Source organism: Bicyclus anynana, chromosome 16 (genome assembly GCF_947172395.1).
Source record: "Bicyclus anynana chromosome 16, ilBicAnyn1.1, whole genome shotgun sequence".
Classification (NCBI taxonomy): domain Eukaryota; kingdom Metazoa; phylum Arthropoda; class Insecta; order Lepidoptera; family Nymphalidae; genus Bicyclus; species Bicyclus anynana.
In genome coordinates, this window is record NC_069098.1 from 595,098 (window position 1) to 621,841 (window position 26,744).

At 40.0% G+C, this 26,744-nt stretch overlaps 3 protein-coding genes and 1 long non-coding RNA gene across 6 annotated transcripts in view; 1 reads left to right on the forward strand and 3 right to left on the reverse strand.

The window, feature by feature from the left end:
- LOC112047595 (terminal uridylyltransferase Tailor) lies at positions 1 to 9,890 on the forward strand. Of its 3 annotated transcripts, none has more exons than XM_052886020.1 (4): positions 1 to 220; positions 6,729 to 6,884; positions 7,047 to 9,360; positions 9,404 to 9,890. In XM_052886020.1, the coding sequence occupies exons 1-3, from the start codon at positions 208 to 210 to the stop codon at positions 8,069 to 8,071; spliced, it is 1,194 nt and encodes a 397-aa protein (XP_052741980.1). In that variant the 5' UTR covers positions 1 to 207; the 3' UTR covers positions 8,072 to 9,360; positions 9,404 to 9,890. The 3 variants fall into 3 exon arrangements, with proteins under 3 accessions (XP_052741980.1, XP_023940510.1, XP_052741981.1); XM_024084742.2 differs by having other exon boundaries at positions 7,047 to 9,349; XM_052886021.1 differs by lacking the exon at positions 1 to 220 and adding an exon at positions 250 to 467.
- Positions 9,885 to 16,712, reverse strand: LOC112047596 (acid phosphatase type 7-like). Its single transcript, XM_052886027.1, has 4 exons — positions 16,573 to 16,712; positions 11,317 to 11,378; positions 10,728 to 10,819; positions 9,885 to 10,048 (listed from the first exon to the last, which is right to left on the reverse strand). Exons 1-4 carry the CDS (start codon positions 16,599 to 16,601, stop codon positions 9,953 to 9,955), a joined length of 279 nt encoding a protein of 92 aa, XP_052741987.1. The 5' UTR covers positions 16,602 to 16,712; the 3' UTR covers positions 9,885 to 9,952.
- The window catches only part of LOC112056560 (acid phosphatase type 7), a 14,330-nt gene continuing 3,590 nt past the window's right edge, over positions 16,005 to 26,744 (reverse strand). Inside the window, exons 3-10 of the mRNA XM_024097001.2 lie at positions 26,408 to 26,529; positions 23,880 to 24,064; positions 22,253 to 22,453; positions 21,138 to 21,256; positions 20,599 to 20,731; positions 18,764 to 18,825; positions 17,673 to 17,764; positions 16,005 to 17,075 (exon numbers count right to left, since the gene is read on the reverse strand). Coding sequence (XP_023952769.2) covers positions 16,998 to 17,075; positions 17,673 to 17,764; positions 18,764 to 18,825; positions 20,599 to 20,731; positions 21,138 to 21,256; positions 22,253 to 22,453; positions 23,880 to 24,064; positions 26,408 to 26,529 — 992 coding nt within the window. The 3' untranslated portion in view covers positions 16,005 to 16,997. The remainder of the gene's footprint in view (positions 17,076 to 17,672; positions 17,765 to 18,763; positions 18,826 to 20,598; positions 20,732 to 21,137; positions 21,257 to 22,252; positions 22,454 to 23,879; positions 24,065 to 26,407; positions 26,530 to 26,744) is intronic.
- Positions 24,909 to 26,398, reverse strand: LOC128198831 (uncharacterized). Its single transcript, XR_008251540.1, has 2 exons — positions 26,086 to 26,398; positions 24,909 to 25,794 (listed from the first exon to the last, which is right to left on the reverse strand). It is a non-coding gene; the product is annotated as an uncharacterized LOC128198831 (long non-coding RNA).

A 26,744-nucleotide genomic window follows, 5' to 3' on the forward strand; every position in this document is an offset into this window, starting at 1 on the left:
ATTTATTTTCTGATTGATTTCTTGACGTTTGTGATTTCCTATTTCTGTTTCTTGTGATGTTTTAAGTTAAACAGAGGGATCATAAATAAACACTTCAACATCCAGTGCTTAATTCGCGTAATTCTTTACCGGTGTAACCCTTTGTGATCCAGTGGAAGACACAGCAATGAATAAATACTCTTTGGTGCACATGGAGAATTAATAAAAATGGAAACATACGGTAATTTATTGCAATAATATCATGGAACCGTTACCGTTGGTGGATGCACTGGATTTGGACGATTATAGGCATATCCATGTTTTGAAAATAGACGATATATATATTATGTGCGATAATTAGCTCAGTTTTATCCAGTCACTGCCTCATTATTGTTGGTCCTGCGGTTAACGTAGCTGATCAATTCAAATCATGAGGGCATCATCAGTTATGAATGATATATTGAACTTTCCTTCCAAAAATTTTAGGTGTGAGAAGTTTGTTATATTGCACACTATAATCTTTTAGGTTCCCATTCATTCCATATTACAGAGTCCAAATATCATCATTTTAGGCTCGCCAACCTGGACTAGTGCTGCATGCTGTTAGATACATCTTTAATACAAAAATAATTTATTTGAAGTAGTTCAGTTTACAAGCAGTCTTGAAATGTTATTTGACTATTTGTTGTCATTCTACCACTGGTTCAGAAGGCAGGTTCTGCTGAGAAGAACCGGCAAGGGACTCAACAGTTGCTCTTCTATAAAAAAATCATACAGTATTATAATTGAAGTCTCTCTCATTTATTTATTACTTCTTTTTTTTTAAATTTTTAACAATATAAGTATAAAATACAAAACATTATTAAAAATTTATAAAAAAAATTCACCCTCCCGCTGCGGGACATTTGAGTGCGCAAGCAACCGGTGGTCAGGGCTCCAGAGTGAGGAACCTCCTCACAATACGCGCCGTCTCAAGAATCACTGTCTTTTGTATCCGACTCTTGATCCAACAGTTAAGCGAAAGCTTCTTAAGGTGTTGGTCGAAGCTTTTCGCTATAAGACCATTGACTGAAACAACTATCGGAACAATAATAGTTGACTCAACATTCCACATGGCGGTAATCTCGTGAGCAAGGTCCAAGTATTTTGATACTTTTTCCTTTTCGGCTTTAACCAGATTATCGTCATGTGGAACAGTAATATCAACAATTATTGAACGACGCACTGACCGATCGACTAGCACTATATCAGGTCTATTGGCTACAATATACCTGTCAGTGATAATCGTTCGGTCCCAGTAGAGCAATGCACTGCTATTTTCAAGAACTGACGCTGGGTCGTACCTATAGTAAGGCATCTCAAAATCGATAAGGCCATATTGAAGAGCAAGCTGTTGGTGGATTATCTTGGCTACTTGATTATGTCTGTGCAAGTATTCGCCGTTAGCAAGGTGAGAACACCCGGACACAATATGCCTGAGGGACTCCCCAGGACAATGACACGCTCGACAGATGTCTAGAGTGCCATCTTTCATAATGTGTTTCCGGTAGTTTCTCGTCTTTATAACTTCGTCCATAATTGCACAGACAAAACCCTCGGTTTCCCCAAAGAGGTCACCGAATTGCAACCAAGATACAGATGTTATTTGATCTACATCAGGCCCAGTAAGGGCCTTGTAGAATTGTCCATGCAACTCCTTGCTCTTCCATATTGCCACACGATCTGAGTTACTAATTACTATAGGTTTGCGCCAGTTCTCTTTGCCTAGGGATAGCGGGGTAAGTCCCTTATCCACTGCAACGACATCCTGAAACATACTCACATTCATCTTGAGAAAATGATCTCTGAGATTGCACACCTCACGATTATGGAGGTTCTTGGCGTTTAAGAAGCCACGTCCTCCACACTTGCGTGGGATGTACAATCTCATTACAGATGAACGGGGGTGATGCATCCGGTATGACGTCAGCAGTTTGCGGACTTTACAGTCCAGGGAATCCAGTTCGGTTTGAGTCCACTTTAGAATGCCAAAAGTGTATATGAGTAAGGGCATGACCCAGCTATTGAAGGCACGCACCTTGTTACCGCCTGATAAAAGACTTTTTAGGACTTTTTTCAGGCGGCCAAAGAAGCGTTCCTTCACTACCTGTTTCATATTCCCTGTCTCAATACCAAGTGCTTCTGTCATTCCAAGGTATTTATAGGTCTCGCCTTCAAGGAGTGATCTGAGAATGATAGTTTCTGAAATAACTATATTCTCAGAGCTCACTATCCTTCCTCGCTCTACATTGATGACCGCACACTTGTCTACACCAAATTCCATCCTTATGTCATTGCTAAAGGTTTGAGTAATCTTCAGCAATGGCACTAGGTCTGTACGCTTTGATGCATACAGCTTGAGGTCATCCATGTAAAGCAAGTGAGATATGAGCTCACCACCCCTGCGAAGGCGAAAGCCTAGCCCTGAATCCCGCAGTAAAGTACTGAGAGGATTAAGGGCTAGACAAAACCATAAAGGGCTCAAACTATCGCCCTGGAAAATACCTCGCCTAATCCCTATCAGTTCATTCGATTCAGAACACTCAGAAGCGCCTGGGTGACGAAGAACTGTCATCCACTGTCTCATACATGACTCAAGAAAAGAGCATAGTGTTGTATCGACCTTGTACAACCGCATGACCTCCATGAGCCATGAATGAGGCACCGAATCATAGGCCTTCTTGTAGTCTATCCAAGCAGCCGTGAGATTTTTTCTGTTTCGCCGAACCTGTTGGCAAATAGCAGTGTCTATGAGAAGAAGTTCCTTTGTACCACGAGACCGGGCCTTACATCCATTCTGTGTTGGGGCCAAAATATTATTTGCATTTATATGCATCGTTAATTTTGATGACAGAATGGATGTAAGGAGCTTATAGATGGTGGGTAAGCATGTTATCGGTTGGTAGTTTTTGGGGTCTGTGGTACTTCCGGATTTGTGTAGCAGGAACGTGACACCAGTTGTTAAAAATGCCGGTAGCGATCCAGTGTCAATGGCATTTTGAAATTGCACTGCCAAGATAGAATGGGCGCTACGAAACCATTTTAACCAGAAGTTGTGCAATCCGTCCGGTCCTGGGCATTTCCAGTTTGACGCCGGACGAATTGCACAACTTACATTTTCTGTAGTAATGGATATCGGAATCATTTGTTCCACCATTGCACACTCTTCCTTGACAGTACTCATCCAATCGTCTTCAGTGTGGCCTACGGGGGCCGACCAGATGCTACGCCAGAAATCTGACATAGCATCAGAAGTCGGAGGTTCCCCATCTGTCACACAGGCACTGGATCGTTCCCAGTTCCTGTACACTTTCCGTTGGTCACTTTGGAAGATTCTATTCTGATTATACCGGTCTATGCGCTCTTTATAACGCCTAATGCGTTGTGCCCATGCATAGACTTTCTGCTTCAAGAAGTCAATGCGTTCGGTGACACAAGCCAAGTACTGGAACGGACGTGTGTCAGTCCCAGCAAAAGCCTGATTCACAAATCGCATAACTCTAGGGCGATTGTTGCCCTCCTTGAAGCAGATTAGCTTAGCTATGAGAGTTCTAGTCAGTGTGATACGCCTTTCGATTCTGGTCCGCCAAGCTGGTGCTTGACCCGTCCTGTGCGGAACCGTGCGTGGTTCAGGGAATTTGACACCCGCAATACGACACGCCGCAACGGCTCCACAGAATAGAATCGAATGCGTATCACTTAGGTCCTCAGATGTTACGAGATATTCACCTAAAATCTGATCTAGAACCCCCACTAACGCCATATTTCGTCTATGTACAGGCAAACGAGGCAATTTTGGTCTTAAATTAAGAGGCATGTACCTGTATGTCACAATAGAATCCTCCAAAGTTCTCCTTAATTGCTCATAATTCTGGCTACTTACTTGCATATCGATACCATCCTGTACCACCTCTGGGATGTTGGTTTGCAATGTTTGCTGAGGTAAGCTACGGATGGTATCGATTTGTACTGAAGTAGAGCGCAGTCGTTCAAGGTGAGCTTCATCTAGCAGATGACGTCGCTGGATTGCTCGCACCTGATCCGATAGTCGCTGCGCAGTCACGGTCACTGTTGGCTCAAGAGTCTGAAACACAGACAACATCCTTGACCGGTACGCAGTAAGGTTAGTTCCCCCCTCTGTCGCCCCATAGTACGCTCGCATGACGCTCTCATTGAGTGGACGAGACCATCTCATGCGACGCACTACACCACCGGTAGCGGGAGCACTCACAGGAGCCCGCAGCCCCTCTTGATCCAAGCTCTCCGGTAGTGGTATCTCGTCGACGTCCTGCTGGTGTTGTTGCTGTTGTTGTTGGTGTTGCCGACGTCGTGTGGTGACACCCCGATGAGTCGTCCGCACGGGTGTCTCATCCCCCGCAGATGTTGGCGGGGTCTTAAATTCGTCAGACGACGACGGCGACGTCGACGACGATATAAAGATGTTATTTCGTGCGCTGGTGCTCTGGCCGCCAACTCGTCGCATATTTTCTATGGTTTATAATGTTCTTCAAATTCATTTTACTGTTTCTATTTGATTTGGCTTATTTGTAGCGTATATATTTAAATTATTTTAATTTTATTTATTTGTTTGAAAAAAATATATCACTCCAGACGGATGGCAGGTGTCATTATAATTTATTATTATAATACAGCTTTTAGCTTTGTGGAGCATGTATTAGTCAAGCTCTCCTATTTAAATTTAGTGAACAATAATACTTATCAAATGAGATTATTGAGAATGTTCTTTTTAAATATTGGATAGAAGCAGGCGTTACTTTGCGGAAGTTCATCATGATTATATAATGATTTATTTATTTTGCTATCATCCGCGAAATTCGGCGAACCCATGCGACAACGTCACCCAGGTCCGACAAAATACTCTCTACGTACGTTTCACCCCGAAACCGGAGCATCCTCAGGAGATGTTGACTCTACAACGTGCAATTGCAAACCTCTTGCCCCACCTACTTTTTGGTCTATAAAAGACGAAGCAAAGGTCGAAAACGACACTTTGCAATTGCACGTTGTAGAGTCAACATCTCCTGAGGATGCTCCGGTTTCGGGGTGAAACGTACGTAGAGAGTATTTTGTCGGACCTGCCGGGCTAGCATGGGCTAGGGATAAAATTTTTATCCACCCATTATATCCACTGACTAAGGATATAAATCCACCCGTCATAGCATGGCCACAAGGAAAAGACAAATTAATCCCCGATTGACATTACGCGTGGAGATCTTTTCCCCGACTATGGCATATGGAGTGGATAAAATTATATACTTTGGGACTTTTGACATTTAAACGCGATAAATTTATCCCTGTGAAGTTGATGTGGGGATAAAACTTTACTTAAAAAAACAATTATGTCTCGCATGTTTTGGTCTTTAACAATTGCTTCGCAATATGGGGTAGGGTAGGGGTAAGGTAGGGGTGGGGTAGGGGTGGGGGTGGGGTGGGGTAGGGGTGGGGTGGGGGGGGGGGTTGAAGTAGGGTAGGGGTGGGGTAGGGGTGGGGTAGGGGCGGGGTAGGGGGGGGTGGGGGTGGTGTAGGGGGGTGGGGGGGTAGGGTTGGTGTAGGGGGGGAGGGGTAGGGTAGGGGTAGGGCAGGGGTAGGGTAGGGGTAGAGGTAAAGAAGGGTAGAGTAGGGATAGAGAACAAGTGCACTTATGTCAAAACGAAGCTTGACCGGGTCCGCTAGTATGATAGATACTATAGATACCTACTACAAACCACCGCAAAAAACAATCACCAAACAAAACAATGCCAACAGAAAACAGATAAATAATATGCACAAAAAAACCAAATATTATCAAATTTACGTTTATTTCGGACTATTAATATACCTAATGCCAATTTATAAGATATATACAAATGGGTTGACAAGTCTTTCCCTCCGTTTATCCACCGGGGATATTATATCTACCGACGTGCCCATGCGCGGTGAGTGGATAAAACGAGTGTGGGGGATAAACGTTTTATCCTCTCCCCGTGGATAAATTTCTCCCTTGCCCGTGCTAGCCCTGCTGGGTGACGTTGTCGCATGGGTTCGCCGAATTTCGCGGATGATAGCAAAATAAATAAATCATTATATAATGTTCTTTTTAACAACTGTGGCTAAGAACTTCTAATTAACCGACTTAAAAAAGGAGGATGTTCTCAATTTCACACAAGTTTTTTTTATGTTTGTTACCTCATAAGTTGTCATTTAGTAACCAATTAAATTTTTTTTTTTAAAGATATTGACCCCATTCAATTTTCACAAAAATCAGTTCAGCAATTGTATGTCAAAACCTAAATAACTGAATTAAGTGAAAATTTATTTCACTGTGGCTAGTTGCCTGGACTGGCTGGAACAAGAGGGCTGGCTCATTTTTTTGCACAAAGGATCAGTCTGGCTGTCCAGCGCGGAAATGCAGCCACTCTTGCCACCATTCCACGTGGGCATGATTTGTATAGTTATTAGGATAAGTTAACTTGAGTTCCTTATTGTATTCTTTCTCAATAAAAAATAAATAAATCTAGTGAATGAATTTGCGAATAATGTAGTGTTTACGGTCACTATGCTAGGACACATTTAAAACAGAAAAATAAAATCATTTTAACAGAAAATTAAGAAAATTCTTAGGTTCCTCACAATGTTTTTCATTCACTGTTTGAGACACATGATATAACTATCAACGCAATAAACAATCATAAATTAATTGGCAATTGCAGAGGACATTTTAGATACATCTACGCTGCAGTTGTCTGGTGATTTTGAGCAGCAAATGGCTACAATAATACAAAATTTTCGCTTGACAAAAGAGCAAGTGGAGAGATTGGAGGAGCTATTTCGAGATCTGTACAATGCTCTCAGCTCAGAGTGGTGTGGTATGATAACCTATTATACTCAAAAGTGGTTTTCAGTATTAAAGAGTGATTTCTTAGACATTTAGTTCCTAGATCAGTAGTTGTTGTAGTATTTCAAATGATTTTTTATATTTTATAGAACCAATTGCCATTGTAGATTTTAATCTCAATGTTACATTACAGACATTCATATCATGGGATTTGGATCTGTTGTCACAGGTCTGGGCACCAAGACCAGCGATGTAGATTGCTATATACAGCTACCCAGGTGGATGCACCCGCCAGACAGATCCTATGTCATCAGAGCCAGGGACATCCTAATGCGGCATAAACATATTTTCGAAAATGCTTTTGCAATTGTGCAAGCCAAAGTGCCAATAGTCCAGTTTTACCACATACCCACACAAGTCAACTGTGACATCAACTTCTCGTGTCCTGCCGGAGTGGAAAATAGCAAGTTAATCCGATATCTATTGGATTGTGATAAAAGAGCTCTACATTTAGCAATTTTTGTCAAATACTGGTCAAAAATCCACCATTTTACTGGAACTAATCTCATGACGAGCTACTGCTTGACCATACTCGTTATATTTTTCTTGCAACATTACAATATGTTACCCTCTGTTAAATATTTGCAGGAGAATATTGAAGAACTGAATGTCAATGACTGGAACTCTGCATTTAACACAACTCCCTATTCAGATTTTGATAGCGACATATCAATGTATGAACTGTTAGGGAATTTTTTTAAATATTACAAAACATTTGAATTTGACAAGTATATTATATGCCCGTACTTAGGTAGACCGGTGAAGAGGGAAGATTTTGCAAATGTTGAAAGTGTTCCTTCAGAGTTCTCCGCGTATAGGACTAATGTAGGGTTAAAAAAGTTAAATCCATTGAGGCTCGACTCCATGATGTGTGTGCAAGATCCCTTTGAACACAACAGAAACTGTGCAGTGGCCGTGTATCCAAAACTAGTACAGAACATTAAAGCGTTAATAGAAAACGCTGTATGTATTTACGAAAATGAAAGTCAAAATGACTTTTTAAATAAGCTACTGCACAGTACGATTATTTTGAATTCCGCTACTAAAAAGAAAAAGAAGCAGAAACAGAAATTTCCTAAACTTAATGGTGTAAAGAAAAATTATAGACAGAATCAAAATTTCAAGTCATATCTCAGAGGCAGAAATCATCGGAGATAAATGAAGACGTGTAACACTTACAGGGTAGGCCTGGACCGGGGATGGCCATTCCCCTTTCAAAATTATTTATGTAATCTATACTTCTATACTAATATTATAAAGAGGTAAAGTTTGTAAGTTTGTAAGTTTGTAACAATTTTTTGAAATGGGGTAATCTTCGGAACTACTGGACCGATTTTAAAAATTCTTTCACCAGTAGAATGCTACATTATCGGGGAGTGCTATAGGCTATATTTTATATTTCTATCATATATAACTACTGAGATATCGCGTTTTCTCTTACAGGTCAGACCGAAATACTTACTTATTCGCATGCGCTGCCTCAACCATTGCGCATAACTGAAATAAATGTATGGAGGCTTTTTGAACCTTTAAAAGTTCTACAAAAAAGTCCGCGACACCATATATCTATCTTTTATATTTTAGCAGATATAGTACCTTTAGTACTTTAATAAATTATTTAAATTTTAAACTAAGGTTTACGTCATTATTTACACAACTAAACTTAAATCCTTATCAAAATAAATGATTTAATAATCACAAGGATATTATAGAGATAAGATTTGCCCTTTACAGTATGTTAATTAGTTATATAGTTTCGGAGATAATACAAAATTTCTGAAAGTCGAAGAAATGCCGCTATATGACGCCCCGCGGTTTCAATTACGTGGTTCCCGTTCCCGTATGAATATGAGGACCAAACATAGCCTATGACATTCGCAAATAATGTAGCTTTCTATTGGTAAAATAATTTTCCAAATCGGTCCAGTAGATCCAGAGATTACCCCCGACAACCACACAAACTTTACCTCTTTATAGTATTAGCATAGAAGTCGCTTGGGAAATTATAGTCTTTTGGTCATTGCACCACGCACAAAAGGCTGGACCAATTTTGCTGAGGGTAGGGATAGGATAGAGGTAGGGAAGGGGTAGGATAGAGGTAGGGTAGGGGTAATTTAGGGAAAGTGTAGGGTAGGGTAGGGTAGGGTACGGATAAGGTAGGGGTAGTGTAGGGTAGGGGCGAGGTAGAGGTAGGGGAAGGATATGGAACGTATAGGGTAGGGGAGGAGTAGGATAGGGGTAGGGTACGGGTAGGGTACGGGTAGGGTAGGGTTAGGGTAGGGATAAGGTAGGGGTAGGGAAGGGTTAGGGTTAGCGGTAGGGTCGGAGTAAGGTAGGGGTAGGGTAGGGGTAGATTAGGGGTAGGGTAGAATAGGGTATGGATAGGATACGGGTAGGGTAAGGTGGGGGGAAGGAAGGGTAAGCATTAGCGGTAGGGTAGGAGTAAGGTAGGGGTAGGGTAGGGTTGGGTAGGTTTACGAGCAGGGTAAGGTAGAGGTAGAGAAGTTTACATCAATTTTTACGCGGACGAAGTCGCGGGCGTCCGCTAGTATTCTATATTACTTCATAATTATCTTCGAAACCGCTAAACGTTCATAATAAATGTTTTACTCTAATATGTTGACTAAAAGACTTAATATAATACTCGTATCTAATGTGGTGGTTGAAGTGTGGATATTTCGATGTTTAACATCATTGTTATTTCAAATTAGATTTAAGTAACAACATTAATAAATTATTATCAACTATTTGGTACACTGATATTTGAATGTGGTTCCTATATTCCAGTTCTAAACTTCCCAAGTAGTCAATGTTTACAGAACTCCAGTATAACAGGAAGAATTAAGAACATTTACGATAAAGTAAACTTTCGACGACTGTATTATGTATCTACTGTACTGTATTAAGGTACCTATTTGTAACTTAAGTTGAAAATGAATGTCTGAACGTGATACTCAAAATAAAGTCTTACAATGTTTCATATTTTTTATTTATTACCTAGAATTAATATAATGCTGTCCCGATTGTAGACGTCGGGTTTCACGGGGAGAATATTTCCGAAAATGTTCTTTGGCTTGAAATATTCTTCTTGATCCAAAATGCATCAATGACTTGCCCTTCGAGGTCTACTGAAACCTACAATGAAAAATAATACGAGTATGTAAATCCAAAATAATAACGATTTTTTATAGATTTTATTTTTTCTGCGAAAATCTACTCCTAATTTCCTATCAATTTGTTTGTTATTTTGAGAGTTGTGTACGTGGGTACCTCAATAATTATGTAGGTACTTGTTTGGCTTAAAACTCCAAAAATTCACCTTAAGCTGCTCATAGGCCGGCTTAGGGTGTTATGTTTGATTATTTATTATTAGGCAGCATTCCTAACTTCGGGCTATCACTGGAATTCCTTTCTCGGAAGAAAACACCAATATTTGGTACCTATCACTATCTAGCCCCAAAGAAAGCGTAGCATGTGTTTTGGGTACTAAGATAGCAGATTTTTTATTAAGTAGGTACTACCTATACATTTTCAGAATATAGGTACATATGAATACTTTTATGGTGTATAAACGAAACAACCATGCTCATAACACATTTGTGGCAATCGAACCCACTCCCATAGATGCTAAAAGAAGGGTCGCTTCCCACTGCGCGGTCGGTATAATACGCAACATCCCGGCCGGGTATAATAGCTGCAGTGCGCAGATCTGGGTGTTGAAATATCAGAACGGACTAGAAGTTTGACGTACACTATGGGTAGGTACTAGCTGTAATATCGTCTATTCAATACGTAGTATGCCAGATATGTTTACTTGTTCAATATTGAGGTGCGTGGTGTTGTACACCTTGAGGCGCGTGTAGCCGAAGTCTTGCGAGCGGAAGGCGGACCAGTGGAAGGGAGTATCTGCAACAAAACAAATGAAGTTACAGTTGGCTGTAATGTGACCTCCATTTCATCCTATTTTTAAAGCAGGTCATTATAATTATAGAGCATAAAATGCTTGCGTTTGCACTGTACCTATTATCCTGTAGGTATATTCGCTTAGATCTTTTCAACTATTCAACGGATTTAAATGCAATTTTCAGCAATACATAGAGATTCAAGAAGAAGTTTTAGAAGTACAGAAAATATATCGGAGATTTAAAAAGCGGCTGGCGGGCCGACGTTTCGTCCCTGGTGGTCCATGGCGCGGAATGTACCATATATAGGTACAATTAATATCCTGTAGTATAGACTACCTAATCATAATAGTATCTACCTACCTAATACCCATGCCAAGCCGGGGCGGATCGCTAGTATGTTATAACTTCGGATTTCAGATCACAAGATACAGGGTTTTCTTTCTTCAAGTAAATTGTCAGAAAATAAGTTAGATTTGACTAAACATAGTTAGCACTCACGTCTGAAATGGTCGCGGCCCTCCGCACAGCCGGCAGAACCTGTCACGATGTGCACGGGCGCTCTGGAAACGGTAAAAGGCACAATTGCTTTAGGGTCATTGTGGCTACAGTGGGTCATGTGGGAACACTTGGTCGGCAATATATTGGTGAAAAAGAGACGGTCTATAGTTGCGTCTCTTTCACATTATATTCGCGCTCCAACATGACTCACGCCAAGCTTGCCAGTGGATCGCTAGGAAGCGTTTTAAACGGTACAGGAATTAGCTTGTGTTTTGTGACTGCAAAAGTAGAAAAAATACGTAAGTTTTAATTTTTATTTCTTCCATAGTTATAAATGTTAGAAGTTAGTTAAAGTTTTTATGTTTTAAGTACTTATTAAGGTCTCATTTGATAGTAAATTGAGCTAGCTTTCTCAGTGAAGTATTCTGTTATTGCATCGTTAAATTAAAATGGCGTGGGTGGTACACAGTGAGTCGTTTCCAAAGTGGGCGCAGTGAGTCGACCCACTGTGGACCTATTGAAATAATCTATATTCTATACTAATATTTTAAAGTGGAAAGATTTGTATTTTCGTAGGTAACAAATAAACTCACAAACTACTAGACCGATTTGAAAAATTCTTTCAATAGAAAGCTACATTATCAGGGAGTAAAATAGGCTTTATATTATCACCTTTTTCCTATGGGAATTAGAACTGCGAGGTTCTTCTATTTCTATATAATATTGGGATCGATGGCTTAACGTGCTCTCCAGGGCAAAGGACGTAACACCACCAACTTAACATCTACATATTGTAAGTTTATTTTACAGAATGCCAAAGAAACGCCCGTTATGTAGGAAAATAGGTAATCATACCGAAGAAGATATGAAAAAAGCTCTTCAAGATGTCAAATCAGGGAAAAAATACTTGCTGTTGCTAGAGAACAGAAAATTCCATTTTCGACGTTACAACATTATGCAGCCAAAGTTAAAGCATCACAAGTCCACAACCACAAGTCCTGAAAATGTGAGACTTGTACCAGAGTTAACAGAGTTTTCACGGATGAGCAAGAACAAGCATTAAAGGAGTATTATCAAAATTGCGCTCTTACGTTCTCAAATCGATATCCGTTAGTTGGTATTTGGAAAGGTTTTTATTTAATTTTATGTTTTGCTGATAATAATGTTATTACAAAGATCTCAATTGTGCCTATAGGTAAGGTAAAAAACGAAAGTGCTTTTAAATTGTTAAGTGGCTAAAGTAAAAAGTCTAGAAGCTAAGAATCATTTGTTTTGTTTAAAATTTATAATGTGGTTTTATGTTGGTTATATTTGAATGAATTAATATTATTATTATATTTGTTTATAAAGAAGAAGAACTTCATTTACTTTGACATTTTACATATGAAGACTTTTGGTTGACTAGTTAAGAATACTACATTTAAAAAAATCTGTTTGTCATAATATTAAAGGATTAATAATATGTTAAACAAAGTCTAAATACAGTTTTTATACATAGATAAAAAATATTACCTTTTATTTTAGGTTAAACACCCAACTGACCCACTGTGACCTGAAAACTGACTCACTGTATACACTATATAGGACACAGTGGATCAAAAGCCATTTTTAAAAAATATATATATTTTTCAAAAACTATTAAGTATAATACATATATTTGTATACCGAAACGCAGCCAATTAGTCTACCTTTCTTCCACTAAAGTTTGACATCGATTGCTTTTATGGTTTTTGAGATATATGACTCGGAAAAAAGGGTGACCCACTGTTCCCACAATCACCCTATTATATACTAGTAGACGCCGCGCGGTTTCACCCGCCTGACTCCCGTTCCCGTAGCAATACAGGGATAAAATGTAGGCATAGGCCTATAGCCTTCCTCGATAAATGGGCTATCTAACACTGAAACAATTTTTCAAATCGGACTAGTAGCTCCTGAGATTAGCACGTTCAAACAAACTCTTCAGTTTTATAATATGAGTAGGTATAGATATCTATTAGCTATGCAATTTTAGATCACAAGGTTCTGGGTTCGAGTCCTGGGTCAGGGTGTTGGGAAATTGATGGTGCGACCACCAATTTTTGGGAAACACTCAAGTTACGTGTGTAAAAATTTTATTAATTACATTTTGTGAATTGATTAGGAATGATGATTAGATTATAGTATATTGATTTTTATGAGACATACGGGTAATAGTCCAGTTATTTTAGGTTTCATCTGGGGAAAAATTCCTAGTGAGCTGAATTTTTGTATACACCTTTATTACGGCGTTATTATGAAGTTGTGAAAAATCGACATCGATATCGTGCCGGCTAAAAAAATTACAGAGGTCAAAAGGTCACGAAAATCAGTTTTTTGCAAATATTTCGCGACCTATTGCTCGGACGTCAATAGAGGTCATTATAAAAATTGTTCCTCATAAAATTGTCTACAAAAAATGTTGCTTATAGTTTTTCTGTAAAATTAACGGTTTTCCGATCATAGCGCTGAGAAAGCGACTATATTGTAACGATGCACTCGTTTCCTCACCACCTTCGAGGTAGAATGCAAGGCGCGTTTTTTACATGGTTTCCCCCGTAGGCATAATCCATGATATATAATGAAAGTTTATTTTAATTAACAATTAATATTTTTTTATCAAAATTTTGAAAAATACCGAAAAAAATAAATTTTTGCGAATATTTTTTTTTTTATTCATTGTCAATATTTTCAGCTTCACTATCGTTATTGGCTACTGACAAAATGTCAAGTGGAGTTATTTCTTGATTTAAATCTATCATCTTCATCATTTTCATCATTCGTTGACTCGGCGTTTAAGCATGACTGGCCGCAGCAATGCCCACAAACTTTTGAGCATCTCAATCCAATTTTTTTGCATCCACATTTGCCGCCACAACCTTTTGTACAATTACAAAAGATTGTATTCAGTAGTTCATCGGGTGCTGGTGGTAATAAAGTCATTATTGGATGCAGCATATCATTTTTAAACTCCCAACCCCACTGTTCTGGATCGATGTCTCTTCCTAGCCAGGTTTGTATTTGGTAATATGCTCGAAAAATATGCTGTTGAGCTGAAGAAGTAGGTGGTAATGAAGGAAATTTTACAGCTGTACTTTGTCTTGTTAATTTAGCAAAGCTGTAGCTTTTATCTGTAATTATCAATTGAATTTTCTGATTTTGGAGCACCGTATACAGCTAGTAGAAAATGTATTCCAGTATTGACAATGACATCTCGAGAGCAATTTTCTTGTTGGAATATTTCTGTACAATTGTTTAAATCGGGTCTTTTTTCAAACATCTTCATGACTTTCAATTTTCCTTTCCCAAAAAGTGCTGAAGTTGTATCGCATCCGGTCATGGCATGCAGAAACATTTTATTTTTTTTGCAATGTGGATACTTGTTGAGGCTATCAGTCGAGTATATTTTTGTTTCAGCATTGTTTTTTCCTGGTTTTTTGAAAAAAATTGATGTAGATTGATCAAGTATTTGAGTGCGTGCTATGAGTATACTCAGTCTAACTGGCAGTAGCAGGTATAAAGGGACGGGTCTCGGAACAATGAAATACGAAACATCTGCCATTGAAGGTCATTAGAATGAGCTATAGTACGTCTTACTAAAAACCTAAACCCCTATACGATAAATATATCTTTCTGGAAACATCTAAATGTAAAATAAAAGATTTAGAGACATTTACAAACATTACTAAAAAGCAATAGAGTTTACGCCTTGGTGTACGGTATACAATACCGTATGTGAGTGCATTCTTGCCGCTTTCTCAGCGCTATGATCGGAAAACCGTTAATTTTACAGAAAAACTATAAGAAACATTTTTTGTAGACAATTTTATGAGGAACAATTTTTATAATGACCTCTATTGACGTCCAAGCAATAGGTCGCGAAATATTTGCAAAAAACTGATTTTCGTGACCTTTTGACCTCTGTAATTTTTTTAGCCGGCACGATATCGATGTCGATTTTTCACAACTTCATAATAACGCCGTAATAAAGGTGTATACAAAAATTCAGCTCACTAGGAATTTTTCCCCAGATTGGGGTATAAAATGCCTAAAATTACTGGACTATAAATAAAGTCTAACTACTTATTATAAAGTAAAACTACTTATTACATAATTATTGAATTTTCTGGATGCTTTTAAAATAAATAAGGATTAGGTATATTTAACGGTCTCTCTCAGCACGACGTCATTCTTTCGTGCCATTTAATATGGAGCGTTTTTCACCGCTCCGCGACAGCGCCGCAAAATTAATCCTACACCTCCTTTACTATTTAAGCACTCCTAATTTAAGTATATACAATTTAAAAAACCATAATCATCCCTGTTGTTGCGAATAATAATAATCGACGTGAGATTCCAGTGGATATGACCTCTGCCTTCTTTTCCGAAGACATAGGTTCGCATCCAGTCCGGGGCAACTTATCAGTTAGGTATGTGCATTTTAAGAAATTAAATATCACGTGTCTCAAACGGTGAAGGAAAAACATCGTGAGGAAACCTGCATACCAGAGAATTTTCTTAATTCTCTACGTGTGTGAAGTCTACCAATCCGCATTGGGACAGCGTGTTGGACTAAGGCCTAAACTCCCTCATTCTGAGAGGTACTCGTGTTCAACAGTGAGTCGGATATGGGTTGTTAATGATGAATGAAAAATAATAAAAGACAATAATGCTAATTGTACCAAATTTATTCAAAATATCACATTTAATATAAGAACTCTTTAAGACCAAATCCAGTTTCAAATAATAATATCTTTGGTATGAACAGATTACATTTCCAAAAATAATCGAGTTGAATTCATAAAATACATAAATCCCTATACTATAATATACCCATTTTTACTGGTAACAAAAAAAAATAAACTAATAAAGTACACTTATTACGAGCCCACCACCACCAACACTTTGGCGCAGCGTGGTGTATTTAAGCTCTAAATATTTCTCGTCTGTAAGACAGTAAGTGCTTGCTATAAAAAATATGATGATGTGGAATGAACCCATTTGCATCGCGTCAAACGCAATACGATAGTTGACTCATATCAAACATAATTAATTTAAACAATTTTAATTTCAATTACTACACTAAGTAGTAAATGGAATAAGGATCCGAAATATATCGATATTAATTAATTTATATTATATATCGATATTAATTAATTTATATTTATATATTTTTTCAATCTAGTAGAACGATACAACATAACAATTTAAGACCATTAAAAAAAAGTGTCAACTAACCTATTATAGTTTGCCACGACATTATTCATAGCCTTATAAGACTTTCAGACAGACATACATAAGATTTTCATAAGAATATTCCTGGGTGTATTCAAACCCTACATTAAAAAGTGACCCGTGAATAGTAAGTTATATGATGATTCAAGAAAGATACCGTCTAGCTAATAACCGTCCTTTTCCTCACTGTGATGTTTTAATTCAAGCCGTTTAAATTACACAATGTCTGTGGTTCTTTCAGAAACGGCTTTAATTAAAACATGACATTGGATTGGCTTAATTTTATTTATTATCATTTAGTAATGTCGGTCGGCGGTCTTATTGTCATTTATGTAAGGCGCTGTCAATTTTAGTTCAGCCTTTAGCCGCGGGACATTTTTCATGAAAAGGACTCTACTATCCACTATATTACAATGTCGGTGGCACAGTTAAAGGTCGTAGGGCGCGTGCAGGTCCTTTACTATCCACAAGGAGTCTATGACCTGTCCCTTGAGGTCCACATCCACCTGGAACAAACGGGTTATTAAACTTTCTATTAAAATATTACAGTAGGTACTAGCCAGTGGCGTACACAGGGTCTTTAACTAGGGTATGCACTATAGGCACAAAATGGAAATTCCTATCGCAATACAGGTTCGCAATTAATAATCAGGGTATAGGCAGGGTATTTTTGCATATATGCTGTGCACGCCACTGGTACTAGCTAATGCTTGAACTATCGTATTCAATTGAGTTCGTACTCGCGACTTAATAACTGAATCTGCCATCACCACCTGGGCCGCAGAAGCAGCGTGGCGGGTCCCAGCTCCGTATTCTCCTTCGCAACTAAAGAGAGAGTAAAATTTTCGATCCGCCTCTATTATTCGATAATATTTCGTCTTCACAAAATATGTCGTAGCTTGCTTCTTAAGCCTACTGGTTCTGTGGTGATTTGTTTATATGATGACGACGATGATGGATGATGATGATGATAACGATGACGATGACGATGACGGATGACGGATGACGGATGACGGATGACGGATGACGGATGACGGATGATGATGATGATGATGATGATGATGATGATGATGATGATGATGATGATGATGATGATGATGTACCTGTTCGATGTAGAGGTGCGTGCGGTTGTGCGCCGCAAAGCGCGTGTACCCGTAGTCGCTGGAGCGGAACGCGGACCACGCCGGGGGATGCGCTACCACCACACGAACACACATTGTACACAATACACATATAGTAACATTCTCAGACCAATTATAGAAGGACCTGTATCGCACTCATAGTCACGAACAAAATTGTCTGTCATTTTCTGAAGAAAACGAGCTTAGATTTGGTATATATCTTATACTAAACTAGAAGTTTTTGCCCGTTTTTAAAACAATCAATTACACAAAAAGGTATTTTTACGAAGCTCTTTAACCGACGAACACGATTACAACTATTTAACATCGATTCTATAGAGACAGTTTTTATAATCGCATTAGATCGTTAGTCATATACTTTGACAGAAAAGTAACGTCTAGCGAGGCAGGTCCTATACAATTATTGGTCTGAGAGTAACATTATACACAGACTGCATATCATCTCATTAATATCTTCCTTCTACACTAACAGCACACATGCTCCTTTTATATTTAATTCAAAGTGACATTTGTCATTAAAAGAACTACAAACATCAACGCACAAACAACAAATACTACGTATTTGTAATTTCGTTTGCTCGCCCATACAATGATATCACAAAGACGTGACGTCACGATCGTGCCGTATAAAGTATGGGGCGGTTTTGAACGATCTTCGGCAGCGATGCTAAGATGTCCCTATATCAGAAAGTAGTTATCGCAGATACACTGTCACTTCTATTAAATTGCTCTATTGATAGTATACTTTAAATATAATTGACAAATACCCAATTGTAATGTACCTATACTTAGATCCCACTAATATTATAAAAGCGAAACTTTGTATGGATGTTTGTTTAGATGTTTGTTACTCTTTAACGGCGCAACTACTGAACCGATTTGGCTGATTTGAATTTTTAATGGAAATAGTATTTACTTTAACTACTTTCATCCTAGAAAAATCCATGGTTCCCGAAGGATTGATAGTGAAAAACTAAATTCACGTGGACGAAGTCGCAGGCGTCCGCTAGTCAAGTATAATATCGTTAAAGACTAAAGAGTTAAAGACTTACGTTGGAATTTGTCAGTATCCTCCTGACAGCCGGCCGAGCCGGTCACGATGTGCACCGGAGCTCTGAAAATAGCATTTACATTTTAGCGATACACGACATGATGGAAAATTGATGAATGACCTTACGTTTATAGATTTTAAAGCCTGATGCAGAAGAAATTAAACTTTAAAACAAATAAAATTAAACAAATTGAATCATTAACAATGGATCAAACTAAGTAAAAGATATTTTATTAATTATTTAAACCAATTTGATTAGGTAGTTTAAAACTGTAGGGTGGCCATCCTATACTATGAAAAGATTAACATAATGGTGCAAAATATGAACTATTGCAATTAATTAATTGATATTAATGGTTTGTAATTTTTTAACCACCTCATTGATCCAGTTAGTCAAGCCCAGTGGACCGTTATAACAGGCTGATCATGATCCTTGGTTTTGTCTGAACCATTGTATATGTTATGTATTTTTTTTAATATTGCATTTGTTTTGCTTTAAGCCTTTAAACAAATTAATTTATTAGGTACATACATCTGTACATACAAGTAATAGTGTGTAAATGCACAAGTAAACATAATGTCTTTTTAACCTTTACTATGTCAAGTAACAGAAATAAATTCGCAACAAAAATCCAAATGGAAATTTATTAATTATAATATTGTGAAAAAACTCACTTTTCTGTTCCCATTAATTCTTTGCAAAACTCTATTGAATAGCACTTGATAGAATAAGATACTGATTTCACTTTTATTTAACTTGAATAACAGAAATCAAGTTAAAATTGCATGTTACCTACAATAAAAACTACTGAAGGATCCCGACTCAATGGATCCGCGGCAGTGCCGCAAATCCGACCTTTTAAATCCCTGTAGATTCGATAGTAATGATCACAGATACCCTGTTACTTTTACAAAATTGCTTTACTATTAGCATACTCTTAAATTCTTCTCATAAAAGAGCGTTATTTTTTATTCCACCGTTATTGGACGACAATATGTCAGTGTTTCGTCAAATTTTACGTTTTACACATTATGATGATGTCCGGCATTCAGGGCTGATTATCGCAGACACCCTATACCACATTGTTTGTGATGAAATAATCATTTTAATCCGTTAACCAGATCAGTGCTAGTTACTTATATCGTCTTACCTTATAACTACATGCCTACTCAAGAGTTGTGACGGGAAAAAAATTGCCAATCTAACGTTTGTATATTCTACAGGCTTCATAATTTCGCTCGCTTGCTCGCTCTAATAACCAAACTAGTGAAATGTTAAAAGTTTTAGTCAACCCATTTGCAGTATTTGTACGAATATTTATTATGATATAAAAACGTTGATCCAATAACCACCTTGGTGAAGTTAGTCTACCAAATCAGAATAAAAAAATACATTGTTTTAGCAGACTCAGAAGTGGATTACAAAAATAAGAAAACCAATGTCGAACAAGGATTCACAACATTTGTCAGGACAACTTAATTAACAAATCAAACTGTAACCAACATAAGACCCTAGAATGGCAGAGAATGACCTTGAGTGAAGTCACGCACTTGTGAACGTTGTGTGTAGGGTTAAAGGTTAAAGCAGTTAACCAACACTCTCCTTTTCCACTCAAGTCACTCTCCCTTCCTATCCCAAGTAACCCATAAAGACTTACACAACAAGAAATGTGGACGGCTCGAACGCCACGAGTATACTGAAGCCGGCCGCCAACCGATCGCTACCCCTCTCAAACTTCCCACTCTTTACGAAAATAAGTCGCACCACCTGACGTCATATCAGTCTCACACTAATAGTTCGATATTCCGTATGGTGGGTTCCAGCGCCAGCCTCACCTGGGGTTCAAATAGGGCTCCTGCAGGCCCTTGTACACCTGTCCGTCGTACAGCGGCCACGTGCGCTCGTAGCTGTGCTCGTGCGCCCATATCACCAGGTCCACGCCGAACTCCTTCAGGAGCGGCTCCAAACCTGAACAAATGAACACGCCATTAGGTACACAATGAAATATGACCTTGAGTTGACCTCTTTTTTGTTGTGTAAACGTTAATGTAATATGTATTTTTTGAAATAATTGTGTGTTTGTTGTTTTAAAATTGAGACATTTTTTCAAGGACATAATTATTAGTTCTTGTCTATTGATGTCCTGTGTCAATGCAATCCAAGGAGTTTCTTCTGTAACGACTTTGCCCTGTTTCACCATGATCGCCACTTAACACTAGATTTCTCCTCTAATACCGGTTGCCGCCCAGGTACGACAGACGTTTCTTGAGGGATGTGTTTTACCTCCTCCGGGCTCCTCCGTGTTAGAGCTGGGCAAATGCATAGAATGTGCAGAGGTGTTTCAACACCCCGCCTTACCGTCACTGCGACTTACTGTACATGCCGAGGAAGGGCAGCCCTTTCCTCGTGTACTCGACGCTGCAGTCGATGTCGTCCGAGTTGCTGCAGTACATGGGGCGGTGCCCGTACAGCACGAGCCACGGCCGCCGCGCCCTGCAACACCCCGCCTTACCGTCACTGCTACGCACGAAAGGGAATCCTAATGGTCTTCATAATTTATTCATTATTTATAGGAATTTGACACTCGGATGAGATCAATCATTAAAAAAATGTTGTCTAAAACATACGTGGTTGGAATTTATGGCTTTCGGTTGACGGTTTTGAAATATATAGAATAAAATAAGGGATCTTTTTGATAAAGAGAACGACACTCGCGATTGCGTCCACGTAAAAAAGGTCATTAGAAGGTAGTTTCGTACGGCGCAGTGGATAAGGCCCCCAGTGAACAAGAGCCCTGTCCACTCACCGAATCCCAGAAGCGGGAGGCCAGCGCGGTTGGGCAGCCGGTTCATGAAACAGTCGGGCCGGTCAGCGCTGCAGTACATTGGTCTGTGCCCGAATATCACGATCCAGGGCCTCGCAGCTCTACAGTCAAAAATTTGGAGTGTTTGGAAACTCTGTTACGAACGAAATTTAGCATGTTCCAACAACAATTAGGTCCAAGAACATGCTCTAATTATTTTCATCCTCTGTGTTTTTACTTGTCCTATCTTATAGGTCGAATTGTGTTGTACTATGACGGTATTAGCATTTAGCTGTTAAAATAAATAAACATTTGTCATTAGATGTATGCAACGCTCCTTCGGGGCAATAAGTTCACGTATATAGTGTCCGATCACGAGATCTTTCTCAAAAACTGAAAATCACAGTATTCTCGTGGCTTAAGTTTTGGAACGTACATTGGCTCGGCGTGTACCTCGAGCCGTCGGTATCAGGCATTATCATTAAAATCCCATAGTGACCGTTAATTTAATATTAGCGCCCTGTCCCGCCAACCCGCATTGGAGCAGCGTGGTGTTTCTAAGCTCCTTACTCCAATAAGGGAGGCCTGATCCTGTAGAGTGTAAAGGACCTTTCAAAATAGATTGATAATGATGTGGCATGACAGTTTAGTGGGCCATTGAAATAATGATGACGTCATACAGTTACCTGTTCTCGGGCCTAGTGGCCTGCTCCAGGTCCCGCCGCAGCCACTCGTACTGGTTGACCAGCAGCTTGAGGCCGTACTGCAGGAAGTAGTACACCTCGGTGGAGATGGACACGAAGTGCACGGGGCCCAGGTCGAACGAGTAGTACAGGCTGGAGGCGGCGCCCGGCATCGAGAACCGGTTGCGGTAGTTGCTGAAGTTGCTGGAAGGGAATATCGCATCACACACTTGTTGAGACTCTAACCTCTCTCTGAATGAGAGCGGCGAAGTTAAAATATCGCTTTCTCTTTTCGTCCCAACGAAAGTAAACGGAGAGTGTTGACGCCGCGAATCTTGTTAAATAAGCCGGCTACATTTTCGTGCGCCCGTTTTCGACCGAGGAGGGGTCGGCACCCGCGCCGCTTCGAGGCGGCCCCCGCAGTCGTGCCCGAACGTTAAGGGCAAAACGCGTGCCGTTTTTTGACCGAAAGAGTAGCACGCGGGAGTGCCCTTTGGAGTGCTTTTTTTTTGGTTTTCCGTATGACCATTATGAATGTCCAAATGTGATACATTTAGACACACCATTTTCGACCTCCACATATCACACATTATACTACATATAGCCCGCCAGCTAGGGTCAACCCACCTAGGTCAACTCGCGACCCTTTGACCGTAAGTAGTTCATCGCCTAACGTTCTGATTAATACTTGAATGCTCTCGTTTCGCGGTGCAGCGCCGTATTTCGAGAGAGAGATTACCCGGCGCCCCACTTTGATCAGCTGATTGGCCCCTGATCAATTCGCGTGGGGCGCTATAGGTTTGCCCATACAAAGAGCGATATTCTCGATTTTGTCATATAGGGCAGGTAGGCGGCCAGCGGCTGCAGCTGGCGCATGAACCCGTCGCCGCGAGTCGGTGACTACACTCACTACTTGGACTCGTGGTTGCCGGGGCACGTCATGTAGGACAGGTAGGCGGTCAGCGGCTGCAGCTGGCGCATGAACCCGTCGCCGCGAGTCGGTGACTACACTCACTACTTGGACTCGTGGTTGCCGGGGCACGTCATGTAGGGCAGGTAGGCGGTCAGCGGCTGCAGCTGGCGCATGAACCCGTCGCCGCGAGTCGGTGACTACACTCACTACTTGGACTCGTGGTTGCCGGGGCACGTCATGTAGGGCAGGTGCAGCTGGCGCATGAACCCGTCGCCGCGAGTCGGTGACTACACTCACTACTTGGAATCGTGGTTGCCGGGGCACGTCATGTAGGGCAGGTAGGCGGCCAGCGGCTGCAGCTGGCGCATGAACTCGTCGCCGCGAGTCGGTGACTACACTCACTACTTGGACTCGTGGTTGCCGGGGCACGTCATGTAGGGCAGGTAGGCGGCCAGCGGCTGCAGCTGGCGCATGAACTCGTCGCCGCGAGTCGGTGACTACACTCACTACTTGGACTCGTGGTTGCCGGGGCACGTCATGTAGGGCAGGTAGGCGGCCAGCGGCTGCAGCTGGCGCATGAACTCGTCGCCGCGAGTCGGTGACTACACTCACTACTTGGACTCGTGGTTGCCGGGGCACGTCATGTAGGGCAGGTAGGCGGCCAGCGGCTGCAGCTGGCGCATGAACCCGTCGCCGCGAGTCGGTGACTACACTCACTACTTGGACTCGTGGTTGCCGGGGCACGTCATGTAGGGCAGGTAGGCGGCCAGCGGCTGCAGCTGGCGCATGAACTCGTCGCCGACGCGCGCGTCATCCGTGTCCATGTCGTACGCGAAGTCGCCGACGTGCAGGATCACGTCGAAGTGCTCGCGCTGCACCTCGTCTTGCAGATACGACATAGACTGCGGACAACAGACGCCGCATGTATGGTGAAAGTACATTTGGGCATTGTGCTCTTAATTACTAACTAGCGGACACCCGCAACTTCGTCCGTGTGAAAATCGATGTAAACTTCCAACACGTATTTTGCCCTGATCTATTTATATTTTCACATGTTTTTTACATATACCTAGCTAGCAAATTACTCAGAAGTGGATTAAAAAAAATAAGAAAACCAATGTTGAACAAAGGTCATACAAAAGTCAAACAATATATATCAGGACAGTTTAATTAATAAATCAAATCAAAATGTAACCAAAATAAAACAGAGTTTACAACTCGAGACAGAGAGATTTTCCTGCCTCACTTAGAATAATCCGAGAAAGATTACTCCACGAGATGTTGGCGGATCGACCACCTCCAGAATACTGCCACCGACTGTATGGTGAGCGTAAGTAAAAAATTCAAAATACCTTCAATGTACAGAATTTGATCTGATATAGTTTTATCATAAGTATAGCATATCAAAACATTCAAATATGGCGGCGGCGGTTGGCGGAGAGCGCGGGGAATAGGTCAATGACGTGTAGGGGAGACCGGGTACAAAAGTAACATTTTGAACATTTACATTGATTTCTGGTTATGGGTGACTATTTTATAGAAATGAATAAAACCATTTAAACATTCCATTTATGGTCTTTATATCGGTATGTCAATTTTGCTTTTTATTGGTCATTTGATATGAATCACAAAGACTCGAAAAAAAATGGGAAGTTGTTACTTTCGACCACGTAGGCAGGACGAAAGTAACACATTGTGGGTCAAAAGTAACAGGCCAAAAGGGTTTGTAAAAAAATCAATATGACATACTAAATCAACATATTATTTATTCAAAGTCTATGTATTCAAAGAACTTGCATTCAAAACGCTTAAAAACTAAAAAAAAAACATTTTAAGAAAGCAAATCAGATTATTATCTCTTCTAGTAATGATCAGTATTTTTTTAACTTTATGTAATTATATTTATAATCTGCCTTATTTTATTCAGGCTTACAATTGTGACACATATAATTAGCATCATCATCGACACATTCGGCGTGTGACCACATTTTGCACGAGATACATTGAACCCACTGTTAACTTGGCTGGCTATTGCCAAAGGGTTCTAAACAAACGAGACAATAGCAATCTTCGTCGTCTGAATTGTTTTTCTTCTCTTAAGCTGCCTTCTTTGTCTTTTTCCTTTTCTCTTGCCTTTCGTAGATATTTCTTTACCTTTTTCGTAACTTTTTCTTGCCATTTCCAGTAACAGATGGTAAAACCCTTCTCTTAGCTTTAATTCTTTCTAGGTGTTCTTCCTCAATTACGTTTTTTTTCGGGCGTATACGTCAATATTGCTGTCTTACGTTTTTTACGCCTCTCTTTTTTGCTCTCCTGCGACCTGCTTGTGGTAAGGGTCTCAAATCTTTAGGTGTTAAATCAAATATCTGAAAAGAATTTGCTTGCTGTAACCCGCTAGGTCCTGGTGTAGGCGAATTGGATCATTGATTAGATGATACTATATTTGACAAATCATTGCTTACTGTATGCTCGATAATTTGGTCACTCGACGCTGGAAGATTATCAACTGGAGTGTCTGGATAAACTTAGGCGGTGGTTGTTGCATCAAAAGTATTCAACACGTCATTATCGTCGTCATCATTAGATGGAATTTCACTGTTTATTTGTAGAGGCCGATCAGTAATAGACGATCCTGTTAAAATAAATACACACATAACAATAATAAGCAAAAAAAAGTTAGCAAATCAGTACAGGGACAAAAGTAACAATGTTACTTGTGTACCCATAGGGCTATGTTACTTTTGTACCCGACCACATTTCTGTTCAAATATAAAAGATAACCTTAAAATGTAACGTGCTAGAGAAAAATGAATTAAAATACTGTGTAATCTATCTAATCAAGAATCAACATGCAAATATTCAGATTGATATCATTTTTAAAATACTACGAAAACACTAAATAACAAAACAACAAAATACTTACGTCTGATGTGCGAAATCACAAAGCGTCTTCTCACATAACCTAGCAGCGCGAGGTGCGCGTGGCGACTCAACGCAAGGAAGGGGAGTACCGCCCCGCTGTTAACTTACGACATCGACGCGGTGTTTGATTGTTGGATATACTTTCAGAGCATTTGTTACTTTCGACCCGCCGTTACTTTTGTACCCGGTCTCCCCTACTACTTTTTATAAGCGAAGCACAAGATATTTAGCTTTAAATATTTGTAGTTAATTGAAGGCAATGTTAACGTTGTCTGAAAAGATAAGCATGAGCGATAGATAGACCAATGTTGTATAAATCTTACGTGCGCATTTTTGTTGCCCATATCGCCATATATCGCGGCCCGCACCACCCAGTCCTCTCCGCTGGGCGGAGTCTTGAACGTGAACATCTCTGACCATCCATACACCGACCCCACATGGTACACTGAAAAATAACAATATCTGGTTGCCTCTTTGGTCCAGTGGTTAGCCAATTTGACTTCTTGTTAAGCTTACTGTGCCGTGGAAAGACTGACATTCTGAAGGACCACAGTATAAAAGTGAATAAATATTATGACCTAACAAATGAACTAACTAATAATAGCTATGTGGTTAAGTTAGTTAGTCTGTACGTCATAGAAATAGGTGTGAGAGGACCAG

Bases quoted from the DNA above. Each gene is read 5' to 3' on its own strand.
- LOC112047596 (XM_052886027.1), bottom strand. From the start codon at position 16,601: ATGAATAATGTCGTGGCAAACTATAATAG. The intron at 10,820-11,316 runs GTGAGTGCTAAC...GTTTTGTTGCAG, and splicing joins GGGCCGCGACCATTTCAGAC to ATACTCCCTTCCACTGGTCC. The intron at 10,049-10,727 runs GTAAACATATCT...TTTTCATTGTAG, and splicing joins CGCACCTCAATATTGAACAA to GTTTCAGTAGACCTCGAAGG.
- LOC112047595 (XM_052886020.1), top strand. The intron at 6,885-7,046 runs GTATGATAACCT...GTTACATTACAG, and splicing joins TCTCAGCTCAGAGTGGTGTG to ACATTCATATCATGGGATTT.